We start from the raw sequence: 26,504 nt of genomic DNA on the forward strand, positions 1-26,504 counted from the left end.
ACCCAGGTCCTAGAAACCATTATCTCTACAGGTTTGCCTACTCTGGACACTTCATATAAATAAAATCATGTAACATGTCACTTTTGCGGCTGTTTTCTTTCACTTAGCATGTCCTCAAAGTTTATCCATATTGTAGCATGCATTAGTATTTCATTAACAATGCTTATGTCAAAAAATATACTCTTTAAGACAAAAACTGTTACTAGAGGTAAGGACATTTCCTAGTAACAAAAGTGAGTCCATTAAGAAGACATAACAATTATATACACCTAAAATCAGAGCTTCAAAATTCATGAAGGGGAAACTGACAGAACTGGAGTTCTTGCTGTGGTACTGTGGGTTAAGGATCCAACTGCAGTGGCTTCCGTCACTGTGGAGGCATGTGGTCTGGCTCAGTCGGTTAATAAGATCCAGCTTTGTTGCACCTATGGTGTAGGTTGCAACTGCGGCTCAGATCTGATCCCTGTGATCCCTGACCAGGGAACTTCCATATTCCATGGGGCAGCCCAAAAAAGAAAAAAGAAAGAAAAGAAAGAAAAGAAAAAAGAAAAAGAAAAGAAATAGACAACATCAGCAAAGCCAAAAGACCAAAAGCAGGTTCAAAAGATCAACGAAAGTGAGAAACTTTAAGCTGGACTTACCAAGACAAAAAATAGACTTTAATTATTAAAATCAGGAATGAAAATAGAGGTGGGTGAAGGTAGAGGTGAATCATTTGGTCAGGAGGCTTAGGTGGTCTGACCACCCCTAGGGTGGTGCCCTGTGCGAGGATCATGCACAGTACACTTTTATATACAACTGTTCATAATATTTCCTTATGATACATTTTAACATGAGTAAGATTTTAGTAATGCCCCTATTTTCATTTCTTACATTTAAGACCTTTATGAATGAGAAGGTTAGTCTGGAGGTGCCTACAGGAGTCTAGATGGGAGGTAAGGAAGTTTGATTGTGATGAAGGAGTAGAAAGTGAAGAAACAATAATTGACAGTAAGGAGACACATGGTCTTATCTGGATGTATATGAGGAAAGATTCTCAAGTTTGTGACATGGGTCCCTACAGGCCTCCAGTGTTGAGAAAGAATAGAGGGTATGTGTTCAGGAGCAAGATGCCAAAGATAGACTGAGGACCACTGAGTTTGAGATTCTGGGTCACTCAGGGCAAGTGGTCTACAGGCAGGTGGAAATGCAAGTTTAGAGCAGAGGAAATTGATTTGGTCAGTGGCTAAGGGATTCATAAGTGGTTAAAGGCAAATGAAATGCTGGGTATTACCAAGAGCATCTAGGAGAGTGTAAAGGACAGGCTGATGGAGGAGTTGGGAGAGGGGACAGGACAGGGCAGAGCTGGACAGGGGAGGGGACCACGACCTCTGGGTAGACACGTTTTTAAATGTAGAGGACTCAGAGCTCTTGAAAGAGACTAAAGGAAAAATAATGGTAACTAGAAACAATGTCAAATGAGAGTAAGTGAGAAAAAAAAATAAGCTCTAATGTCTTTAGAAAAAATGGAGGAAATTTCATGTTCAGTTTGTTGTGAAGAATATACTTTAAGGAATTGTGTTTGAGGGCATTTCTGTCGTGGCTTATAGTATCCACGAGAATGCGGGTTCAATCCCTGGCCTTGCTCACTGGGTTAAGGGTATAGCATTGCCATGAGATGTGGTGTAGGTTGCAGATGTGGCTCGGATCTGGCATTACAATGACTGTGGCATAGGCCAGCAGCTGCAGCTCCAATTTGACCCGGACCCAGGAACTTCCATATGCAGCAGGTGCGGCCCTAAAAAGCAAGAGAAAAGAATTGTGTTTGTGTTTGAGAGTACTTAAATTGGAATGGAATAGAAATCAGATATCCCTCTTCTTTTGAGTACTATTATTTAAAAAAAAATAATGCCCCTAAAAGTCATATAAACAATCTGAAAAACACTTATGTCATTTCACTGAGTTGATTAATTCTTGTGATACTAACTGTATGATTTTAACATAAATATACCTCATGTATAGAACTTGAGGCTCAATAAATCAAGGAGAAAATTACAATCTAGCATATGGAGCAATTCATATTTCTTAGAAAATCATATATAAATGTACGTAATCAAATAACTTTTGGTATAAGTATGTATTACACAGACATGTCAAGTGAAGAAAAAAAACATATTAAGTGTAGGAAATGGTGTATGTTTTATACTCCCTTTTAAGCTTTAAAACTGCCATTAAAAGTTCTGATTGTTTTTTAGAAAAACAAAGCTAAACATACTTCATTTTATGTAACTGTAGTATCCCACACTTACTTAAAGAACTCTGTTATGGGGCATAGTCCTACCAATACCAGTGTGAGAGGTATTGCTTTATGGGATCTGTATTTTCTTAGTTATTTCGATTATCATCCTTTTTTATTTTAAAAAGTATGTCATATTCTCTCTAAGTAGACTACATATAACAGAGGTTTTTTTGTTTGTTTTTTGTTTTTTTGTTTGTTTTTTTTTTTTTTTGGCTGCAGCTCGCAACATGTGGAAGTTTCTGGGCCAGGGATAGAACCCTTACCACAGCAGCAACACAGGCCACTGCAGTGACAATACCAGATCCTTAACCTACTGCACTACAAGGGGACTCCCAAGAGTATTTTTAACTTAAAAAAAATTACATATTGCTCAAATACCTAGGACTATTCATTTACCTAAGCCCCCGAGTCCAGTACTTGTGGACTGTTGTGCATTGAGACTTGTAAAAATATTTGCAGAACTATAAGCTCTTTAATTAGAGCACAAAAGCTATTCACCTCCATTTTTATGCACTTCTCCTGCCAGCTGTCCCATGCATGACTCAAATTAAACCTTCGTCACCCCGTGATTTGGAACATATTGTTCTTTCTACAAAGTACAGCCTCTTCCCTCTTTTCTTTGATTGAGAAATTCCTCATTGTGCCAGTAAAATTTAACTTCCAGAGATAGCACTTCCTTCAAATCCCCTGTAGAGTCATTTACTACCCTCTGTGCTTACAGCATTCTCTTCATACTCAAGCAAAGGGAATGCAGTCAATGTCTGAACAACTTCCTTCCTCAGTAGCCTAGAAATTCTATGATGACAGGAGTATAATTCTAATCAACATCCAGTAAACTATGTGGCACCCTATAGGCATTCAGTATTTATTTATTGAATCACTCAATTAATTCATTTTAAAAGCAATCTTTACTATGAGTGTGGTTTTCTGGAGAGGGAAAAGATTCTTTCTGAATATTTAACCTACCTGGTACAAAATGGGAATTGTACTCAGGTGGGGCACCAGGCCCTGGGTCAGGTGATTTTATTTGATTCTCCATTTCACCTGCAGGTTGCTCAGGGACTGTGTGGACTATAGTTTGGGCCAGAGAGAAGGCACATGATTAACAATGGGAACAATGATATGATTACAGGATATATTCATTTTTTTCTTGTTGGTATGCATCAATGAATACAACCAATATGAAATACACTCATTTCTTATTAAAAACATTATATATATTAGATATCAACCTATTAATACATTATGAATTTTTAGCCTGAATATGGACTTAAAAATAAAACTAAGCAGTTATATTGTATTGTGATTAAAGCAACACACTTTCATGCTAGTGGTTCAGCTGACTTGATACTGGTTCTCACCTATATAAATTCCTCATACAGCAGCAAAAATTCTTTTTCTTATTATATAATAGGGAGACAGTCATATATAGAGTGAATCTGATTTTCTTGAGAATCCTTTTTGGAAAATGGCTCTATTTACATAAATTCAAAATATAATATGCTGAATATTTAATGGTTTAAATAGCAGTGGTGCCATACATACCTCAGTTAGAGGTGGTTTAGTTTACATCTCCAGCGACACACACTTTCACTGTATTGTGCCTAAAAGCAACCTAGGTGATTGTGACTGCTGCAATGGAGGTTTGAAGTCACTTTTTTAAATGATATTATAGCTTGTCCTCTTGTTGAAATTAGAGAAATTTTTCCCTGGACTCACTCTAAGAAAAAGTCCTGAATCTCTTTAACTGTTTGACTTTTATCTCATAAGAAACATGAACCCTAAAGATGTGGTGTTTCTTTCCTTGTCATCTCCTACTGTGCTTGAAAAGGCAAGCCTTACTTTTCAGTCTTCTGCTATAAAGGTAGCTGTCATAGACTTTTTATTACTACTACCTCTCTTTGTAGACATTATTATTATTATTATTTATTATTATTATCTGTATTGTTCCTTTACCTAACCCCCCCATACTTTAGAGATTTTTCAGTACCTGTGTGCCAATATAAATCCCTTATAATACTTTTCTATCAAAGATAAAGAGGAATGTTCATATGTATAAATGAATAAACTATATATCCTCCAAATATTAAGTGACAATAAGTAGCTTCAAAATGAAATAAACTCCAATGTTTTAAGGAAAAGAATCACGCAATTCACATTTGAAAATAAAGTATATTAAAGTTTATTCACAAAAACTTACCTGACATTTTGAAGAATTCCAATTAATCCTGAAAAAAAATTACACCTTAAGTAGATTTATAGTCACTATTATTAGTGATACATATGACAAGTTCTGAGATTCTGTTAGTCTCCAGTTAACTTTTATTCATTCTTTCATTAATGCCACAAATATTTTCTGAGCACATATGATGTACTAGGCACTGTTGTAAGTGTTGAAAATATAGCTGTAAACCAGATGGACACTCTGCTGGAGATTATATTCTAGTGGAGTGAAACATGTTGACAGATATTTAATATTAAGATTAAATTCAGATAGCACAGTTACGAAGGAAACAGAATAAAATGTTTAAAAACATGGCTGGGGAGTTCCAGGAGGGTCAGGCAAGGCCTCTCTCAGGAGGTGACCTTTCAGCTATCTGAACTATGAAAAGAGGCATCATACTGAAAATGTGGGAAAAGAGTTTCAGAAAGACAAGAAAGTCAGTGCAAAGGCCCTGAAGTGGCACTGAGCTTTATATTTAAGGGAGAGAAAGAAGTCAGGTGTGACTGGGACACAAAGAAAGGAGAAAACTGAGGTAAGAGATGGAGATAGTTCTGATCATAGTTGAAACTTATGGCAAAATGTTTGGAATCTGTTGTAGTTGCAGGTGGGAAGTCTTTGGAGGACTTTAATCAGTGGAGTGATTACATCTGATGTAAGCTTCATCTTGAGGGGACAGGAGAAGCAGCAATGAGAGAGGGATGGCAGCAGTGATCCAGGTGAGAGCTGATGTGGGTTCAGATTATAGGAAGGTGACACAACAGAGGGTCAGATGTGGTCAGATGCATAACAAAGTTTGGAGGCAGAACCTATAGGAGTCTCTGATGGACTAAGTAAAGAGAGGAGTCAAGAAGGAGTTTTACTTTTTAAGCCAGGGCACCTACGTTGATGGTGATGCCATTAACTGAACTAGAGAGGAAGTTGGTGGGAAAATGTTGGGGACTGGAGGGCTGGGGAGGGCAGGAATCAAAAGTTTATTGAGACAGGTTATGTTTAAGAAGCAGCTAAAAGAAGGCATGTTGAACATTTGAATCAAATATATGCTTGCTGGAGTTCTTTTGCGGCATAGCAGGTTAAGAAGCTGGTGTTGTCACTGCAGTGGCTTGAGTCACTGCCATGGCATGGGTTCAATCCCTCCCACGTGTCTCAGAGATGGACCAAAAAATATGTTTGTGAATAACTCAGAGAAGTAAACTACAAGTTGAGGGGATGTTCGAAACAAGGGGGGGCGGGTGTTGGAGACAGATTTCATTAATTCAATCAAGAGAAAAAAAGCGAAAGGAATTTCAGTATTTCAGGTTTCTGAGTTCTGGGTGGTAACAAGTAACAAGGAGAAGACTTCAACAAAGTCTACAATATACTGAATACTTGTCAAATGTCAGGGAAAGGCAGAGCACTTCTCATGTGTTACCTCCAAGTATAACATCTCTCTAACATGTCAATGGCCAAAGCAGCTAAATTCAAGTATTTCCACATCCAAAGTTCATGTTCTAGAGTTCCCATCTTGGCGCAGCAAAAGTGACTCCGACTAGGAACCATGAGGTTGTAGGTTCAATCCCTGGCCTTGCTCAGTGGTTTAAGGATCTGGCGATGCTGTGGCTCTGGCGTAGGCCAGCAGCAACAGCTCTGATTGGACCCCTAGCCTGGGAACCTCCATATGCTGTGGGTGCAGCCTAAAAAGATAAAAAAAAAAACCCCACAAAGTCCATGTTCTTTCTAACGAGTTGCCCTCCTTATGAGAGTACAGAATGCGGTCCTTTGTGTTGTTCACATAAAGTAGAAAGTCCCTCGATACAAAGGAGGTATACCAGTGAAGCACTAGAACAGCCTATGAGTAAGCAGTTGACCCAGTGAATGTCACGTCACCATGGCATAAGCCAGTATGTAGACTCCAAGCTCTTGCCAAGCAAGAGTCAGAATTCCACCAGTCTTGGACCATTTCCATTAACCGCTGGAGCTGGAGTTAGTTGTACAGTGTCCTATGTGTCTTCAAGTAAAAGCAATTTCCTGGGGCAAACCACACATCCAGACCCAACAGGAGGCCAAGCAACAGAGTTCCAGTAATTGTTCCTATTCTTTTAATGATGGTAATCTCTGGTGTTTAGAAAAATTCCCACACCTTTCTAGAATCTTAAATTCTGGACATTCCTAGAAATGTACCCTGAAGTGACTCCTGCACACCTATATACAGGTTATATAGGAGAATGTTCTTGACACACTATTCAAATAAAAAAAAACTGAAAACATTCCCATACCTAACAATGGTACACTGGATAAATAAATTTTTGTATATTCATATAATACAATGGTGTACTGTGGCAAAAGCAAACTACAGCCATACATATAAACAGAGATGCATCTCAAAATTACAATAAAAAAATGAAAGCAAGGCATTAGAGAACACATATTAATCCATTTTAACATGTTCAAAAGCAGGAAAATGAAACAAACTAATTTTTTCCTGATACGTGTACGGAAGAAAACTTTAAAGAAAAGTTAGGGAATTAATAACACAAAATTCAGGAAAATGGTTAACCGTGGAGAAGTGATATGGAGAAAGTGTTTAGCTATGGCCCTCAAGGGGCTTGCTGTTCCTACAAACAACATTCTACTTTTAACTGGGTGGTGAGGACAGGAGTGATGGGTTGTTACTACTTTTTAAAGAGTACATGTATCTTTAAAGATGAATAGTTAACATTATGACAATGTTTCACAATGAAAACAATCCATCTGACAGTTATACCATGAATGTAATTTTTGACTAAACATCTGTTGTTCTTTTTCTTCTTCTTCTTCTTTTTTTTTTTTTTTTTTGTTGTTGTTGTTGTTCCTTTCTACATTAAACCTGGGGACTGGAGTTCCCATCGTGGCGCAGTGGTTAACGAATTCGACTAGGAACCATGAGGTTGTGGGTTCGGTCCCTGCCCTTGCTCAGTGGGTTAAGGATCTGGCGTTGCCATGAGCTGTGGTGTAGGTTGCAGACGCGGCTCGGATCCCGCGTTGCTGTGGCTCTGGTGTAGGCCAGTGGCTAAAGCTCCGATTCGACCCCTAGCCTGGGAACCTCCATGTGTCGCGGGAGTGGCCCAAAGAAATAGCAAAAAGACAAAAAAAAAAACAACCCCAAAAAACAAAACAAAACAAAACAACCTGGGGACTGCAAATTGTCAAAGAACTGTGGTGGAAACTAATTAGAAAAGATTATCCAGTGCCTTTGTGAAAAGAGACCAGATTATCTATCTACTGTCCATCTATTCATCTATCCATCCACCCATCTATGCATCTAACTATCTACAGTGGTAAGTGGTACAGCATAGCGTGAAAGTGGTGAATGTTAACAATTGCTGAATCTAGGTGATGACAGATATTTGAATATTTTTATTGCGAAAAAACAAAACTTGAAGGAAAAAAAATACATAATTCTGGACTCTCAAACTGAAGTAGTACCTCTGGGGTCCAGACCTGAAAATCTGTGTTTTTGAGAGTCCCAGGTGACCCTCTTGATCAGGCATGTTTTAAGACTGATACAGTGTAAAGAAAAATAAGTTCTCGACCATGCCTGGCAGAAATTGAATTCAAATGTGATCCAAGTGATTGAAAAACACCTCGGGTAAAAAAAAGTTTTGAAAAAAATTTAAATCTGTAAAAATGTTTTAAAAAGTAACTAACATCAATGGATTTAAACAAAGTAAAATAAACCTACACATTGCCTTACAAGCTGCAGGTGCTCAAAGAATTTATCTCCTTCCTTTGAGCCATTATTTCTTTTCCACCACACTAAATTTTCTTCACTTTCTTGTAAATTTTACGATACAGTTTTATCAAAAACATTTTATAAGACAGGGTGATTTCTATTTGGTACAATCATGAATGTTAATTTCATCTTCCTTTAACATTCAGTGGATTGCTTCAGATTTCCCCCTCAGCAAGGCCAAAAAGTACCATACACTGAAGAGAGACTGACTTCTGGCTTCCTAGCAAATGGAAATCAGATAGAAATCTGAGCTGTTTCCACAGTAGGTTAACATTTCAAGGTCCAGAGAACTCTTAACTAAAGAGGTCTTGGCATCTGAAAGTTTAAGGCAACACACAGGAGACTCTAAGCCAATTGAAATGTAATCGAGAGGCAAAGGATGGAGTTCTCTTTTGGCCCAAGAGATTAAGGATCTGGAGTTGTCATTGCAGTGTCTTGAGTTGCTGCTGTGGCTCGGGTTTGATCTCTGGCCTGGGAACCTCCACATGTCATAGGTCTAGCCAAACAAACAAACAGAGAAAGGAGACATGTGTGAGATAGGATGAGGCTGGTGAAGCTGTGGTTTGTTGCTGTACAAGGCAGCCCTGATATCTTAAATGGCATCCTTCGGCAAAAGAGCATTTACCTGGATATCACCTGTTGCCACAATCACTGCAGCTGTATTATATACTCATTCTTCAATTTCACCTTTGGAAACAGTGACACCCTAACAAAGATCAATAAAACCAGAAGCCCTAGAGCCACACCTTGGATATCTGAAACTTCAATCACAAGATTGAAAATGACAATCAGCTCTGCAGTTGAATATTAACTGTAATCTGTCCTGGTGTCTTGGCAAGAGAGACTCTGGGCACATGAAAACCTTGCAATTCTGCAGGCACAAGGCTTAGAAACCTACATATGAAATCTGCATCCTTGGGCTGTGCTGCCTCTAGTGCCTTTGGCTGTTTGAGAGCAGAGAAAATGGAGGAGTTCCTTGTCAGTACAATCCCTTCAGCTTCTTAGCAGCAGCAGGAGTACAACTAGTTCTTACAAAGTCCTAGTCCATCTACCACAGTCCTCTACTTGGATTTAATATGTCACTGTTAGAAAATGACATCCTTTGTACACAAGGTAGGATACTTGGCGGAGGGCAGAAGATTGGGTAGCTGGTAAATGGTGCATGGCAGCACACTTCAGATAGTATGGGCAGTGGTTTAGACATACAGATAAATCCCAGGTGTATCTCCAATAGCTGTGAGCTCTTGAGGGACCACTGTGTTTTTCAGTTATCCTATGTGTCATGGGCACAATGACAGCTGGATCCACCTCACAGTATGCTTGTGAAGACTAAAATGGTTACACTTGGAGAGCACTTAACAGTGCCTGGCACAGAGAAAATCCTCAACAAATATGCATTATCACTACAAACTAAGTAAAATAAACCTACTGGTAAAGAGACCAAGAATGAAATTCTGTATTCAAATGTAATATTTAAAAAATGCTGTCACTCAGCCATTTAATATGCATTACTGAGCATCCATGAGTAAGACTTTATGTTGGGTTCCGGATTGACACCCAAAATTCCCATCTCCTACCATTAGTGAATATGGTTCTGAGACAGGTTGGGGCCTGGGACACTGTACCAGAGTGCTTGCATTTATACCTTATACGAATGCCTCCTCAAGCAAAAAACAAAGAAACCATAAAGGACTAAAAATAACTACATGCAACTACATGCAGTTGCCATAATTATGAATGATAAGATACAAAAAGGCACAAACTAACCGCCATTTCTGAGGTGCAAAAGCACAGTACCACTCACGACTCCTGTGCACAGCACCACAAAGGGGGTGGGTAGACCACCGAAGCTCTGCCTCCTACCTAACCAGATTTGCCCTTACCCTCTTCCATTTAAGGAACAAGCTCACCCACCCTCAGTGAGGGAGCAAGGGCACCTGTTTCTTATTCTCCCTCCTTCATGCAGTAAAACAAGCTCCAATAAAGCTTTCTGGTCTGGCCTCTTATCCATTTCTATTTATTACAGAGTCTAAGGACCTGGGTTGTTAACAGTTCTAGCAGATATGGTTTCATGAGCATTGTTTGTAAGGAGTTTCAAATTGGAAAGAACTAGGAGAAAGAAAATGGGGACATTACTGGAGGGCTTTTTTTCCTATTTGCAGCTAAATGAAAGACAAAAAAGTAAAGGACAACTTAAGTGTCTACAGGATTTGCTTCTATTTTAGGATGTGACATTAATTATGTTATAGTATTAAGATGAATGGATTTATTTAGTAACAGACTAAAAAGAGCACAAAATTAAAATCACATTAAAGATATTGTCTTTGTCACTTATAGAAATACTGTGAAATTAATACATTTGTTTAAATGCAAGGTGCCAATGAATGTACCTTATTCAAACTTTTAAAAATGGAATGTACCTTATTCCATTTTTATTGTTTGCACCTTTTTGGTATTATTATCAAGGCTATAAAATTTCCATTTACAGATATTTGCAAATACCTCTAGCCATTCCTTTATGATAAAATAATTTAAGAAGGATCCATGTTCTATAGGTGAATACTTTTACAATTTATGGAACATTTTGACAAATTATTTTCTTTCTAGTGAGGCTCCTTCAATTTAAACCTAAATCATATCTGAGTGACCATTTCAATATTAAATATTATCTTCCTTTAAGCTTTGCCTAATTGCCATTAAATATACAATGACATTAAATAGAATTCCTAATTCCTTAAATATTAAAAATAATAATCTGTTTTCCGAAAGAGAAAGTTTAACTGGTATGATGCCTTAATAGATTTTAAAGACTCACTAAAGCAAAACTATTACTATAGTAGGTACTCAGGAACTTTTACTTACATTCAAAAGGATTGTTGATTCTTCCTTTTATAAGTGACCCTTTAAATACCTATTGACAATTCAAACATATAAATGTATTCATTTCTTCAATTGAAGCATGTAAAAAAAAATGAAAATTTAATAGCTGCCTAGGGAAAGAGTCCCCCAAACTGGAGGTTTAAATATAAAAATAAAATACAATCTTCTAAGGAAAAAGGAAAGCTAAGAGAAATCCCTTCAGGAAAGAACATAGAAAGTGGATCGGCTATATAGCAGAAATTGGCACAACATTGTAAATCAACTATACTTATATGTTCTTTTTTCTTTCCTTTTTTTCTTTTGGTCCATGCCTAAGGCATGAATAACATCCCAGGCCTGGGATCAAACCTGTTCCACAGCAGCAATCTGAGCCACTGCAGTTGACAACACCTGATCCTTATCCCACTGTGCCACAGAACTTCATATTACATGTTCTTTTGCTTCCTTCTCTTTTTACATTTCTTAGTTTTATATTGATGGATGAAAAAGGACTAGATGCCCAGAGATTATTATTTTTGTGGCCAATGTATCAAATCCGATCTCCCATTACTGATGATCTCTTTCTATCTTTGAATTCTAATCAACAAAAAGCTTTAAAAACATCTTCATAGGCAGTTTACAAACATTAATTTCATAAAAAGCTTTATAGAAGAGATATTATAATAGAAACTGAATCCCAGAGAAGTTATTAAAAGGCTGTTCTCCAAGGCTGTACAGTTAGTAAGAAATTCTGGCAGCATTTGACCTGGCAATATATCATGTTGCTCCTTCACCTGCGCCTTCCTTTTATCCAAAGCAGCTGCCTGCCTTCTGGCCATACCAGAACTCTTTGATATTTACCTGTGAGGTAGGGTAGAGTTGAAAAATAAAAAAATACAGTTGACCCTGAACAACAGGGGGTTAAAGCTGCTAACCCTGGGAGTCTAAAAAGTATAACCTCTTATCCTCAATTCCACATCCAAGGATTCAACCAACTTCAGATCATATGGTACTGCAGTTCCTATTTAGTGAAAAAATATCCACATATTAGGGCCTTTGCTGTTCAAACTTGTATTGTTCAAAGGTCAACTGCATCTTCAATTTAATGAGTTATTTTTTCTTGTCTCTGCAAGGCACAGCAATTCTAGCGATAGACTTGGGAAAAGCAAAAGGCAGAAACAACAGTTCAAATATGCTACTCCCTGAACATGAAATTCATTTTAAAATTGGGTGGGTCTGGTTTTTGAAATACTTTTACAGTAATGGTTACACATTTAGACTAATCTATTTTGACTCAGGAGAAGCTGTGTGGATTACAGACTAATTCATGGGTGACGTTATCATGGATAATAAAAACATCAGCTGTAAATTTTAAACTGAGTCAGTTTATGTATTTTAGTAAAGGTAATGAGGTAGGTGAAGAATTCATTTCGCAAAAAAATTCTGCAGCAAGATTTCTTATGATTTAAACAGAGCTCACAAAAGAGATGATTTTCATGGGCTTCCCCAACCTTTCTCCCTGGGAAACTGGCCTCAATGGAGATTATGTTTATGAAAAGGAGGGCTGGGGTCTCTACCATCCTACTATGGCCCAACAACGCCACCGGGACAGAAAGAAAACCCCTTTCTGGCTTGGAGTGGGTGCCATGTGGTGGAGAGAGAGTGGAGAAGAGGAAGGAGAGCAATGGAGAGTTAACTTCCTCATAGAGGAGAGGGCAAAAATTAGCAGAAAGTATAGTGTACTGTTCTGAAGAGCCTTAGGATTACATTCTGATGGAACCTCCACTAGAAGGTAAGCTACCTAAAGTTAAGAGATTTTTAACATTTTTTTCACTCCTGTACTCTCAGTACATAGAAATTGATTTCCAGTGCTTCTTTCTGCACAAAAATCCTGCATTTCAGCAATTAAATATGATGATTCTCCAAGGAGGAGGGGGACAGCTATATAAAAGAAATTTGGAACTCTTCCAAATATGACTTAGAACATATTAGACCAGGTGATGCTCCTGAGAACCATTAGTCTAGAGGACTTCTTTCAAAGTTTATGAGGTTTGAAACCATTTTCCAAGCAAGATACCCTTCCCTCTCCTCCATACTCTCAATTATAGACCTATAACATCCCTTCTTCGTTTAAAAAGAAAGCTATTTTCTAAAAAAAAAAAAAAAAAACTTAATAAACTCAATTAAATCTTCAATTTACTAATACCTACCTAGATGTTTTTCCCCCTCAAGCCTAATGTGTGAACCCAAATAAATTTCCTCTCAAGTCCAAGAGAAATCCAAAATATATTGTAGGATTTTTAAGTGATACACTTTCATTCTTACAGAAGGAATACAGACACAGTAGTGATTATAAACTACATAAATATCTAACACAATAGTTAAGAAAACACATAGTGAAACATTATAAAACAATATTTCTCTAAAAAAGATGTTCGCAAATAGTTTTGTAAAAATAATTAAAATGCTTATAATAGTCTGTATAATTATATCGTGGGTAGTTTTGCTTTCAAGAAGTATTTAAAACCTACATATTATGCTAAAATCTACTTATTTTTCAAATCTCTACAAGAAATGTACAATAGATTTTATGACATAAAAAAATAAAAAGAAACTAAACTGACATCCACTCTTTTATAATGAATTTAACTAAAAAGACCTCAGGTTCAAAGAAGAAAAGTTTACACACTCTTTCAAGCACATTTCTCTTTATAGGCTTTCTACCTATAGACTAAATGCCTGCTCTTGGCTCCTGTGGTGTATTGTGTTGATTAGTTTCATGGGTTCTTGGTTACCAGGGAACTGGATAGCTGGGTGGGCTTAATATGAATAGATTAGTCTGATGATTGTGAAGGATTCAGTCATTCCTGTTCCACACCTTGGCAACTTAATAGGCTGCTGTCACATGGGCTGGAATTAATAAACTATTCTACTCAAAAAGCAATTACAGAGTCTTACACTAACAAGATAAACTTAAGTCTGTTACTTTGGAATAAAACATGCAGTAGAAATGTCCCAGAAATACATGGAATCTTTCATTAAACTGTATGTGGAATGTATATTTAATTATATATTTGCATGAAAACAATCCTAGGAGAAACTGTAGCGAAACAGTGATTAATTTTCATTATGAACAAATGAAAGTGTTGACTCAATTTATATTATGTTTTTATCATTTATACCAATACTTTTCCTAATTCAGTCACGCCATGGTTCCTTTCAAATAAAAGACAGGATATTTCCTTCTTTTTAGTAGGAGGTTGGTTATTCGGCTTTATTCTAAAATAAAAGAATTATATTAAATGGGAATAAACTGATAGTCACAACTGACAGATAACTTTTATTAAACACATTAGTTTAATTTTTTAAGAGACTATCAGGTCTCTCCATTTTAGAGGCGGCATGTTTTTATTACTTGGAGTACAAAAAAATACCAGAAGAATATCATCAGGGTGTTCATATAATACATTTTAGGAAACATTACCATGCCAATCATGACGTCTGAAAGACTACAAGATAATGCTTTATTGTGTTATATTCTGGAAGGCAGCTATGCTCACCACTATACCACCAATGCTGCACTATAGTTATTTTCTGGCTAGTCTTCTGGTATTAAAAACTATAACAAAACAGGATATCATGTGACCTACAATTAAATCATTTTGATAAGAAACCTTACATGTGTAAAAACAGACATTTTAAAATGTGTTATCTGCAACAGTACATTTATTTATATCACAAAAAGGATCCCTCCTACCTAGATTCCCATTTTTCATCCCAAATGCAACCACAGATACTAGATCTTTTGTGTCTCCCATGAGATTTTCTAAGCAAGCACAAACTACTATAGATGTCTTTTAATACAGATGCCATTCTTCTAAATACCCTTCTGTATCTTACTTTTTCATTTAATACAATGTCTCGATGTTGCTTACATTTCAGTTCATATAACCTTATTCTTTTTAATGACAATTCACCTGGCTGCTTGATGAAAACAAATTGTCCCTGAATGTATGCTATTACAAACAATGCTGAAATAAATTTATGAGCATTTCTTTGTGCACATTTGTATTGAATCCCTGGAAGAATTGCTGAATCAAGTTTTGAGCATTTTTTTTTTTTTGACAAACATCATCAAACTGTTCTCCAAGAATCTGTATCAATTCCCATACCAGACAAAAGTATGTTACATTCTTAACATTATGTTTTATCAAAAATTTTGTTATTGCTAATCTGAAAGGTGAAAACATTTGTTTTCCCTATCTTGAGCAGTGTTTATTATATGCTTACAAGTCATTTTCAGCTCCATTTCTGCCTATTTGTTGTGACCATTTCTGTTTGCCAGGTTTTTTTTTTTTAATTTCTTTTCATGTAATTTATGTGAATTGTATGGTATTTAATTAATGGCATTAAAACTTTGTTAAGAATTTATTCTCAAAAATTTTCATTAATTTTTACTACACTTTTGCCATGCATTCTTTTGGATTTTTTTGTGGTCCAATTTTAGAGATTTTCCTTTCTAAAAAGGATAGCAGCCCTCTCATCCAGAAGGATACATGCTCTAAAAGTGATTTTAGAACAAAGCTGCTGAAATATATAGAGAATGAAAATTACTGTATTCTCTGTTTATAAAAATGTTAACAGGTTGTGAAATTCCTCAGGTAAAACTTTTCATTTGTGTGCCTATAGGAAGGATTGTATTAATCAATACTAAGGAAGGAGATAAACAAAGGGACTTTCAAAGAAAGAATCTAAAAGAGAATATTCAAGGAGAAAATAAATGAAGCTAACAATATGAAAAGCTTTATGAAAGAATATACATTTCTTCTGCAGTGAATGACAACTAATAACAATAAAGGAGGGGGATTCCGGTCGTGGCTCAGTGGTTAACGAATCTGATTAGGAACCATGAGGTTGTGGGTTGGATCCCTGGCCTTGCTCAGTGGGTTAAGGATCCGGCGTTGCCGTGAGCTGTGGTGTAGGTTGCAGATGCGGCTTGGATCCCACGTTGCTGTGGCTCTGGCGTAGGCCGGCGGCTATAGCTCCAATTCAACCCCTAGCCTGGGAACCTCCATATGCCATGGGTGCAGCCCTAGAAAAGACAAAAAAAAAAAAAAAAAAAAAACAAAACCACAAAGGAATTATTATTTTATAAATTACTAACTATACTCTCAGGATCTTTACTATTTATTATTTTTTTTCTACTACAATAATATTACTTTTTACTTATAAACATGCGTACATTATAGAACCATATAACAGAACACAAATATACATAATAATATACATATACCTCAGAGATACCTCAGAGATTTTGCAGGTTCAGTTCTGGACCACCAAAATAAAACAAACACATATACATTTATATAAAAATAACTATATATATATACATAAGACACATATATATAAACATTTTTATGTACTATGTTTCAACTTATAATAAACTTTGGACATATTTCTACTTTAGAGCATTTACAACTACAATATATTTTAAACTATTATTATTCTGCTTTGGATATACAGTAAACTATGTAACCAAATTTCAATCAATGGTTACAGAACTATATACAAGATTCCTACATCAGAAACAAAACTACTGTACCATCTTTGACAAAGATTTTTATTTGCCAACTTAGGAGCACGATGAATGAATGAATGAATATTTGAAAATTTTAATAGTTATCACCATAAAAATTTTTACCTATACATTTCCACTAAGAGTTTGTAAGAGTCTATTTCTCTCATTATATTATCAACAATACTGAGTATTATCAGACTTCCAAATTCAATAAAACAGGCAAAAACTATCTTACTTTAATTGCATTTTTCTGATAATTAATGTGACTTGAGTCTTCATACTACTTAGCATTTGTGTTTCTCTTACTCTCTTACTTTGAATAGACTTTTTATTCTCACACTGCTCATCTTAAAAGTCCTTAATGAGAGTTCTAGGGATATTAGAAAATTAGCTCTTTTTCTGTTAACAATTTCCCTTTGTATCTGGATTTTTTTTCATCTTTTTGTTTTTTGTTTTTGTTTTGTTTTGGTCTTTTTATGGCCACATCCACACCATATGGAAATTCACAGGCTAGGGGTTGAATTGGAGCTTGGGTCACTAGCCTACACCACAGCCAGAGGGGATCTGAGCCACATCTGTGACCTACACCACAGCTCAAGGCAACATTGATCCTTAAACCACTGAGCAGGGCCAGGGCTCAAACCTGCATTCTCATAGATACTAGTCAGATTTGTTTCCCCTGAGCCACAACAGGAACTCCTTGTTTGTCTTTTTTTTTTACATGCAAATCTTAAGAATTATGTCCTACATGGGCTTTGGGTTTTTCAATCAACTTCAAAAATGCTTTCCCACATGCCATGCTCACAAATATTTATTCAGCTTTTCTTCTTTTACTTCTAGGTTTTATATATTTAGACTTAATTAGTATTAGATTTCATTTGTATGTTAAAAATGAGGGTAAGTTCAAGTTTTATTATTGGATTTCCCAAATAAACACCTGACTATCCAAGAATGATCAATTAAATGTTATTTCTTTTCCATTCCTGGATTAAAACTGTGTGCTTATCAAATGTCAGCTTTCCTTTTATTTTTTTCTTTTTAGGGTCCCACTTGTGGTATACAGAAGTTCCTGGGCAAGGGGTTGAAATGGCGCTAGGGCAGCAACACCAGATCTGAGCTGCATCTGCGACCTATGTTACAGCCTGTGGCAACATCAGATCCTTAACCCACTGAGCGAGGCCAGGGACCAAACTTGCATCCTCATGGATACTAGCCAGGTTCGTAACCAACTGATGCACAATGGGAACTCTCTTTCCTTTTATTCTTAAATGTCTCTTCAGTTTCCTTAATTTATCTGGTGGTAGATCTAGTCCCTATCCTATGGCCTTTTAATCACTATAGATTTAGAAAACCTTTTATTATGTAGTAAAATCCATATATATATGCGCATTTTTCTTTGAATTGATATCTTCCTGGCTGTTTTTCCACTTAAATTGTTGCTTTAAAAACAAACAAAAAAAGTCGGATAGGATTCTATTTAATTTATATGTTCGTTTAGAGAAATGATATCTTTGTCTAGAAGAATGTTATGTGTGTATTAAAATTACCTATATATTTTCACATATATATTTTTATCTATGTCCCTAGGGCTTTATGTCATTTTAAAATAGGCTGTCCAAATTATTTCATGCCAAACCGAATGGTTTACTTTGTCCTATTCCGTTTTCTAATTTATATATATATGTAATAGCTATTGATATCTAATAGCAGTCAGATGCAATTAGACAATTTTTTCTCATTTTTATATGAGATTTTTAGTTGTTTTCTAGATATTCAGGGTACCCAATTGCATTACATGTAAAAAGTGGTAATTCTGTGTCTTCTTTTCTAATCCGAATGTTACTGTGTCCTCCTGCCACTTCACTGGCCTATACACCTGAACAAAGTGACACACTATGATGATGAGCATTCTTGGCTTTTCCAAATTTCCGGGCAATGATGCTGGTGTTCCAAGATTTACCATCACAGTAAGACTGGTAGATGGAGGTTAACCTTCTACTCATAAAGTATTTTAAATTAACCCAATTTAAAATACTGAAGCTTCACTCTTTCAAGTTGGTGGTAAATCAACCTTACAGCATATCTTCATCTTTGTATAAGTTCAGGCGGCTACCTATTAATTACGTAACAAAAAATGAAAAACACAACTAAATTTCCTAAGAAAACATAAGACCAGAAAATAAATGAAAGAAAATTATGTCTCAAAATACAAACGATTTATTTTATAGAAACAAAGTAACTGCACCCTGAAATAAATTACACCCCTCTAGTTTGTCTGAATGCTAAAATGCGATATGCGTTCCCTCCTGTGTCCCGCGTCTCTCCACCCGCCACGCAAGCCAAGAAGCGATTACAAACCCTTTTACCTCAGAGTGGGCCCGGCCGGGGTCCCCAAAGCAGCGAGGAGGGAGCGACCATCAGAGACTCGAGAGGAGCCCTGTCCCGCGCAAGCGACCCGGGAAAGGGGCGCAGAGCACCGGGACAGAGCGGCCCCTTCTCCCAGGAGCGCTTCTGCGCGGGCAGAACAATCTACCCAGTACAGCTTCCGTCCCGGGGCCACGACCGCAGACTTCAGATGCAGGGGGGCCCCAACCCCTACCCCGTGCCAGAGACTGCCAGAGTCCACCTGGCAGACGCGCGCCCGGCGCCCCGAAACTTCGGAAAGCACCTGAAGATGCGGCGGTCTGCGGGCTGGGGGCTGCCAGCCCAGGACGCCGCGCTCCCTCCGCGTCCTCCGGCCTCCGCCTCTCCTCCCGGAGCCCGCGACCCCTCTCTCCGCCCGTCCAGCCCCACTCACCGCCGGGCCCACCGTCCGCTTGGCACCCAAGACACCAGGCCTAGAGTGTGATTTTATACCGGCAGGAAAGAGAAAGAGGCTGGGCGGGGAAAAGGAAAGGAAGAGGAGGATTTTCAAATTAAAAGCAAAATAGGGCCCCAAGGGGGAAGGGCGCACGGGGTCGGGGGCGTGGTCCCGCAACCTGGGACCCTCCCCGGGGCGCCATCTCCCGGCCCCGCCCCCGCGCTGAGAGCTTTGAGGCCGAGGGTCAAGCGGTCCTGGGAGACGCTGGCCGCTCTAGAGCCTGCTTCCAGATGGAAAAAAGTAGGGGACAGGAAATGAAGCAAAACAAGTTGTCACCGCTCTCATGTGAGGTAAAGAGAAAGACAAGAGCAAGTAGGCGGTTGCCTCTCATCAGGGGGGCAGTTCGAGAGCCTGTGAGACAGGGCTTTGATGAGAGAGAGCAGGGAAAGGAGCATAAACCCCCCTTTCGCAAGATCCCTGTTAATTTGCTTCTATCCCTCCTCAGACCCTTGGCTTAGAGAGTTGGCCTCGGCCAGGCAATGCTGGCTGGAAACACTGGGGCGCAGGGCCCAGGCATTTGTTTTCCTTTCCACAAGATTGGAAGAGGCCAATTTGATGTTGGAGTGAGGGAGGTAGGGATGCCGGGAAAGAGGGCTGGGGGAGCAGGGTTGCCTATGTTTTCGACATTGGGAGAAAAATGCCATTTTTAACCACCGTTGTTAAGCGCAGGTATTGTTTTCAAACGAATGGGGTTTATGTCTGTGGTCCATGAAGGGGAACACAAACCACTGACAGGAACTGGAAGAATCTAGACGTTCTGGACTTTATAAAGAATCAGAACTGGACAGAAGTAAATTAGATTAAGCTTTGAAGGGTACTTGGCAGTGCCCCACTAAGGGAGAAATGTGGATAGACGAAGAGATATGGGAGTGGAGTTTTGGAATTTTCCATTTTCCTTTGTATGTGTGTTATTTGCTAGTAAGCGTGTGAAATGGAGTTTAAAAATTCATATTGGGGAGTTCCCGTCGTGGTGCAGTGGTTAACGAATCCGACTAGGAACCATGAGGTTGCGGGTTCGGTTCCTGCCCTTGCTCAGTGGGTTAACAATCCAGCGTTGCCCTGAGCTGTGGTGTAGGTTGCAGACGCGGCTCGGATCCCGCGTTGCTGTGGCTCTGGCGTAGGCCGGTGGCTACAGCTCCGATTCAACCCCTAGCCTGGGAACCTCCATATGCCGCGGGAGCGGCCCAAGAAATAGCAAAAAGACAAAAAAAAAAAAAAAAATTCATATTGTATTTCTCGGTAGTAATTGCACAGGACATCTCTCAATACTGAAATAATGTTAGATTGAAAGCATAAACCAAAGTGGTGCCAAAACTACAGCTAAGCGAAATACTATTTATTAGCTTTGTTTTAAATTCATGAGAGTGATTCAGAAATTACGTTTATGAATACAAACATCTACAATGGTCACGTGAATGATCTGCAGTAACTCAAGAAAGAAACAAGTCTTGTGAAACATACTGCTTTGGGGAGGGATAAAGAGTTGAAAATAAGTCATATGCTCCAAATCACAAGTTTTGAGGGGAAGAAGCATGATCAAACCTATGTCTTTTTTGAAATTCCTGATCTGGTGATGTTACAGCTGGAATCCTTCAGGGAATGAAAAATTCACTTTTTTTCTTTAACTAATTCTACTGTAGTTGCTTCTTAGCTACATCTCTTCGTGTAGTTTTCTTTTTGCTGGTTTTTCTTACATTACCACATTCTGCTGAGAGTTAATTTTGTATCACTTCACAGAAAATTAATAAAATTAAGTTTGCAAAGCACTTTTCGTTACCTCAATCCTATATGTCATCGTTATTGTATTTTACATACACGCAAATTATAAACTCCATAATAAAAATGTTATGTTTTGCTAAAGCTGTCAGTTGTCTTTTACAGATACTAAGAAAAAATAGTTTTTATATTTACACATAAATACACAATCATGTGCTCTTCATTTCTTCTTTTAGATAGAGTTTTATCTACTCTCACTTCCCCTCAGGCTGGAAAATTTCCTTTAGTATTTCCTGTAGTGCAGAATGGCGAAAGTCCTTCAGCACTTTTTACCTGAAAGTATTTTTTATGCATTTTTATCAATATCTTCACTGGATGTAGAATTGTCAGGGGACAGGTTTTTCTTTTCTTCCCCATTGGTTTTGAGTGCCATTTTTATCTGATGGGATTCAGATTTTTGGCTTTAATATGAACTTTTTAGTTTTGGTTTCTGCAATTAGCCTATAATGTGTGGTTTTCTTTGTATTTATTCTTCGTGGAATTCTCTGAATATCATAGAAATGTTGGTTATTTTGTCCATGTTTTGAAACTTTCAGCCATGTGTCTTTAAATTACCTCCCTATTCCATTCTCTATCCTTTCTCTCTGTGAAATCAATTAAATGTGTATTAGACCATTTAATGTTACCTCACATGTCACCAAGACTTTATTTACATTTTTTTGCCTTTTTTTTTTTTTTTGGTCTTTATATTGAATAATTACCATACATCTCTCTTCAAGATTTACTGGCTTTGTATCAATCTGCTCTTGAGCCCATTAACGATATTACACTTTTCAGTTCTACTATTTCTATTTAGTCCTTTTTAGCAGTTTCCATGCCTCTGCAGAGATTCCACATCTGTTTATTCATTGTGACCATAATTTTCTTAAAATTAATGAACATATTTATAATACCTATTTTATTACTCTATTCCAATTTTTTTTTCACCTTGGGATCTGTTTCTATCAGCTTTTTTTTTTTAAACAATGAGTTATGATTTCCTGTTCATTAGAATGTTTATTCATTTTTATTGTATACGGGACATTGTAGATAGCATATTGTAGAGATTCTAAGTTCTGTCTTCTTCTGAAAGAGGAGTAATTATTTTCTGGCAAGAAGTTGAAGGCTGATTATCTTTAACTTCTGAAGTCTTTGGCTTATACTTTATTAAGGCCAGTCTATCAAATGCCTGAAGGTTTTAGCAAACCACTCTCTCCTTGACAGTACTCAAATTCCAAACTCTGCTTGGAATGCATGGTAACTGAAATCTCTGGTCTAATTCTTTCAGCTACTACTTTCTGCTGGCATCATTGGGGTCTCTCCAGTGCATGGGATTTGAATTAAAGTAAGTCAGGGGTTTGAGGACTGTTTATAAGGAGATATTAATGTGTTACTTTCTGAGATTACCCTCATGTACAGCCACTCTGTTAGCCTGAAATCTCTTCACTGATATCACAAGTGAATACCACAGGAGCATTCTGCTTGAATCTTTTGTTCCCTGCATCTGAGGACTAGGGAATGGACACAGGGGAGAAGCTGTGTAAACATAGATCTCACACAGTTACTATAATTTTTTTTAACTGCTCAAATCCCCACAGATTCTGCTTTTTACTGCTCTCCAAGTCTTCAGATAGTTGTTTAGGTATTTTTCCAGAGTTGATTATTGTTATCTATGGGAGAGTTATTCCAATAAAGTCTAACTTGTCATTATTGGAAATATAACTCTTACAAACTCAAAACATTTTAAAGGAGTTCATTGCTAAATAAGTCAAACTCTTAGAAATCTCATTTTGTTAAGCAGAAAATATATCCACAAGACATCCTTTGCTGTTTCTTAATTCTATGTTCTAAAAGAAAATATATTTCTTACTTTAATTCAGCAACACTGTAAGTTTATGGATAGAACTGTCTCCTTGTTCTTACATATTTTCTTCCTAAGACTGAACACCCTTCTTTCCTTTTGTTAATTGTTTGTCATGATTGCAGATTTCTTACTCTGAGATTACCTTATAATATTTGGCCTGATATTTATACATTACAATGAAATATCAATAGGGCTCTACTAATGAGGCCCAATTTCAGTAGCTTTATTGGCAATCACTTATAGTATATTTATGGTAATCAAACCCCAGCATTGGTTACCCTGCAGTCAGTTTTTTCATTGTATGCTAGGGAAATTGCTATAATTACTAGTATTTAATAGATGACCTTTTATTTTCTGATCAGTTCTTTGGTCTAGTAAGGTCTATAGTAGAGGAATAAGAGAAACGGAGCCCAAAGAATTTTAACACAAAGATAATAAGAATGATTGGATTTGGAAGATGTGGTATATATACACAATGGAATACTATTCAGCCATAAAAAAGAATGACATAATGCCATTTGCAGCAACATGGATGGAACTAGAGAATCTCATACTGAGTGAAATGAGCCAGAAAGACAAAGGCAAATACCATATGATATCACTTATAACTGGAATCTAATATCCAGCACAAATGAACATCTCCTCGGAAAAGAAAATCATGGACTTGGAGAAGAGACTAGTGGTTGCCTGATGGGAGGGGGAGGGAGTGGGAGGGACCGGGAGCTTGGGCTTATCAGACACAACTTAGAATAGATGTACAAGGAGATCCTGCTGAATAGCATTGAGAACTATGTCTAGATACTCATGTTGCAACAGAAGAAAGGGTGGGGGAAAAACTGTAATTGTAATGTATACATGTAAGGATAACCTGACCCCCTTGCTGTACAGTGGGAAAATTAAAAAAAAAAAAAAGATAATAAGAAATGAGAGCATGTTGAAGGTGGGGCTAGAGAGAGGTGAGCATGGTTGGAGAGAGGCTCTTTCCAACAACTGAAGTCATGGCTTGAGGGTTCTCCAGCAAACAATGTAAGGTGAATTATGCACAGTTTTAAATGCTAATACTTGCTGTTGCCCTCAAAAAAAATTTAATGACTTTTTTTCCTTATAGTTGATTTACATTGTTCGGTCAATTTCTGCTGTACAGCAAAGTGACCTTTCATACACACACACACACACACACACACACACACATTCTTTTTCACACATTATTCCTCCATCATGTTCCATCACAAGTGACTAGATATAGTTCCCTGTGCTATAAAGCAGGATCTCATTGCTTATTCATTCCAAATGCAATAGTTTTCTTCCACTAACACCAAACACTCAGTGCATCCCACTCTCTCCCTCTCCCCCTTAGCAACAGCAAGTCTGTGCTCCAAGTCCATGAGTTTGTTTATTTTTTGTAGAAAGGTTGATTTGTGCCATATTTTATTTATTTATTTATTTATACATTTATTCATTTATTTATCTATCTTTTTAAGGCTGCACCCACAGCATATGGAGGTTTCCAGGCTAGGGGTCAAATTGGAGCTGTAGCCACCAATCTACACAAAAACCACAGCAATGCCAGATCTGAGCCACGTCTGAGGGCTACACCACAGCTCACAGCAATGCTGCATCCTTAACCCACTGAGTGAGGCCAGGAATTGAACCTGCATCCTTATGGATGAATCTGTGGGGATTTGAGCAGTTAAAAAAAATTATAGTAACTGTGTGAGATCTATGTTTACACAGCTTCTCCCCTGTGTCCATTCCCTAGTCCTCAGATGCAGGGAACAAAAGATTCAAGCAGAATGCTCCTGTGGTATTCACTTGTGATATCAGTGAAGAGATTTCAGGCTAACAGAGTGGCTGTACATGAGGGTAATCTCAGAAAGTAACACATTAATATCTCCTTATAAACAGTCCTCAAATTCCTGACTGGATATATACCCAAGAGTGATATGATAGGGTATTTGTCTTTTTCTTTCTGGCTTACTTAGTATGAGAGTCTCTAGTTCCATGCATGTTGCTGCAAAAGGCATTATTCTTTTTTATGGCTGAGTAGTATTCCATCGTGTGTGTGTGTGTGTGTGTGTGTGTATATATACGTGTATATATATATCATGTATATATACACATGTATATATATACATGTATATATATATACACGTATATATATATGTGTATATATATAATGTATATATATACATATATACATGTATATATATATCATGTATATATATACATGCCCCATCTTAATTCATTCATCTGTTGATGGACATTTAGGTTTTTTCCATGTCTTGGATATTGTGAGTAGTGCTGCAGTGAACATAGGTATGCCTGTACCTTTTTCAATGAAAGTTTTGTCTGGATGTATACCCAGGAGTGGGGTTGCTGTGTCATATGGTAGTTCTATATTTAATTTTCTGAGGTAGGAATTGTACCAGTTTACATTCCCAACAACAGTGGAGAAGGGTGCCCTTTTCTCTACACCCTCTCCAGCATTAGTTATTTGTTGACTTGTTAATGATGGCCCTTCTAACCAGTGTGAGGTGGTACCTCATAGAAGTTTTGATTTACATTTCTGTAATAAGTGATGTTGATATTTTTCCATGTGCCTGTTGGCCATCTGTATATCCTCTTTCTTTTTTTTGTTTTTTTGCCTTTTCTAGGGCCACTCCCGCAGCATATGGAGGTTCCCAGGCTAGGGGTCCAATCGGAGCTGTTGCTGCCAGCCTATACCAGAGCCACAGCAACCCGAGATCTGAGCCGTGTCTGTGAGCTATACCACAGCTCACCGCAATGCCAGATCCTTAACCCACTGAGCAAGGCCAAGGATCGAACCCTCAACCTCATGGTTCCTAGTCAGATTCATTAACCACTGAACCACTACAGGAACTCCTGTATATCCTCTTTGGAGAAATGTCTATTTAGGTCTTCTGCCCATTTTTCAATTGGGTTGCTTGTGCTTCTGCTGTTGAGTTATATATGTTGTTTGTATATTTTAGAGATTAAGCCCTTATCAGTTGCATCATTTGAAACTATTTTCTCCCACTCCACAGGTTGTCTTTTTTTTTTTTTTTTTTTTAATGATTTCCTTTGCTGTGCAAAAATTTGTCAGTTTGATTAGGTCCCATTGGTTTATTTTTGTTTTTATTTCTGTTGCCTTGGGAAACTAAACTAACAAAACATTTGTGAGGTTGATGTCAGAGAATGTTTTCTCTATGTTCTCTTCTAGGAGTCTTATGGTGTCTTGTCTTATATTTACATCTTTAAGCCATTTTGAATTTATTTGTGTGTGTAGTGTGAGGGTGTATTCTAGTTTCATTGATTTACATGCAGCTGTCCAGTTTTCC

At 37.5% G+C, this 26,504-nt stretch overlaps 1 protein-coding gene and 1 long non-coding RNA gene across 9 annotated transcripts in view; one reads left to right on the forward strand and one right to left on the reverse strand.

The window, feature by feature from the left end:
• PLSCR4 (phospholipid scramblase 4) overlaps positions 1-19,578 on the reverse strand; it is a 31,341-nt gene extending 11,763 nt beyond the window's left edge. The window contains exons 1-4 of one of the 6 annotated variants that reach the window (XM_013982112.3): positions 19,485-19,578; positions 11,113-11,161; positions 4,479-4,506; positions 3,245-3,349 (exon numbers count right to left, since the gene is read on the reverse strand). In XM_013982112.3, the coding sequence (XP_013837566.1) occupies positions 3,245-3,349; positions 4,479-4,485 (112 nt within the window). In that variant the 5' untranslated portion in view covers positions 4,486-4,506; positions 11,113-11,161; positions 19,485-19,578. Of the gene's footprint in view, positions 1-3,244; positions 3,350-4,478; positions 4,507-11,112; positions 11,162-16,402; positions 16,438-19,053 lie in introns of those variants that run through there. The other 5 variants (XM_084990007.1, XM_003132464.6, XM_013982113.3 and 2 more) reach the window with 5 other exon arrangements.
• Positions 19,579-19,713: 135 nt separating this feature from the next.
• Positions 19,714-26,504, forward strand: part of LOC106505711 (uncharacterized) — a 51,449-nt gene continuing 44,658 nt past the window's right edge. For all 3 annotated transcript variants that reach the window (XR_014824150.1, XR_014824151.1, XR_002337709.2), the window contains exon 1: positions 19,714-19,837. This is a non-coding gene — a long non-coding RNA (uncharacterized LOC106505711). The remainder of the gene's footprint in view (positions 19,838-26,504) is intronic.

Source organism: Sus scrofa, chromosome 13 (genome assembly GCF_054392235.1).
Source record: "Sus scrofa isolate SSC_HxYL_T2T_F1_AM1 chromosome 13, Sscrofa_HxYL_maternal_Yorkshire_Landrace_v2.0, whole genome shotgun sequence".
NCBI classification, from domain to species: Eukaryota; Metazoa; Chordata; class Mammalia; order Artiodactyla; family Suidae; genus Sus; species Sus scrofa.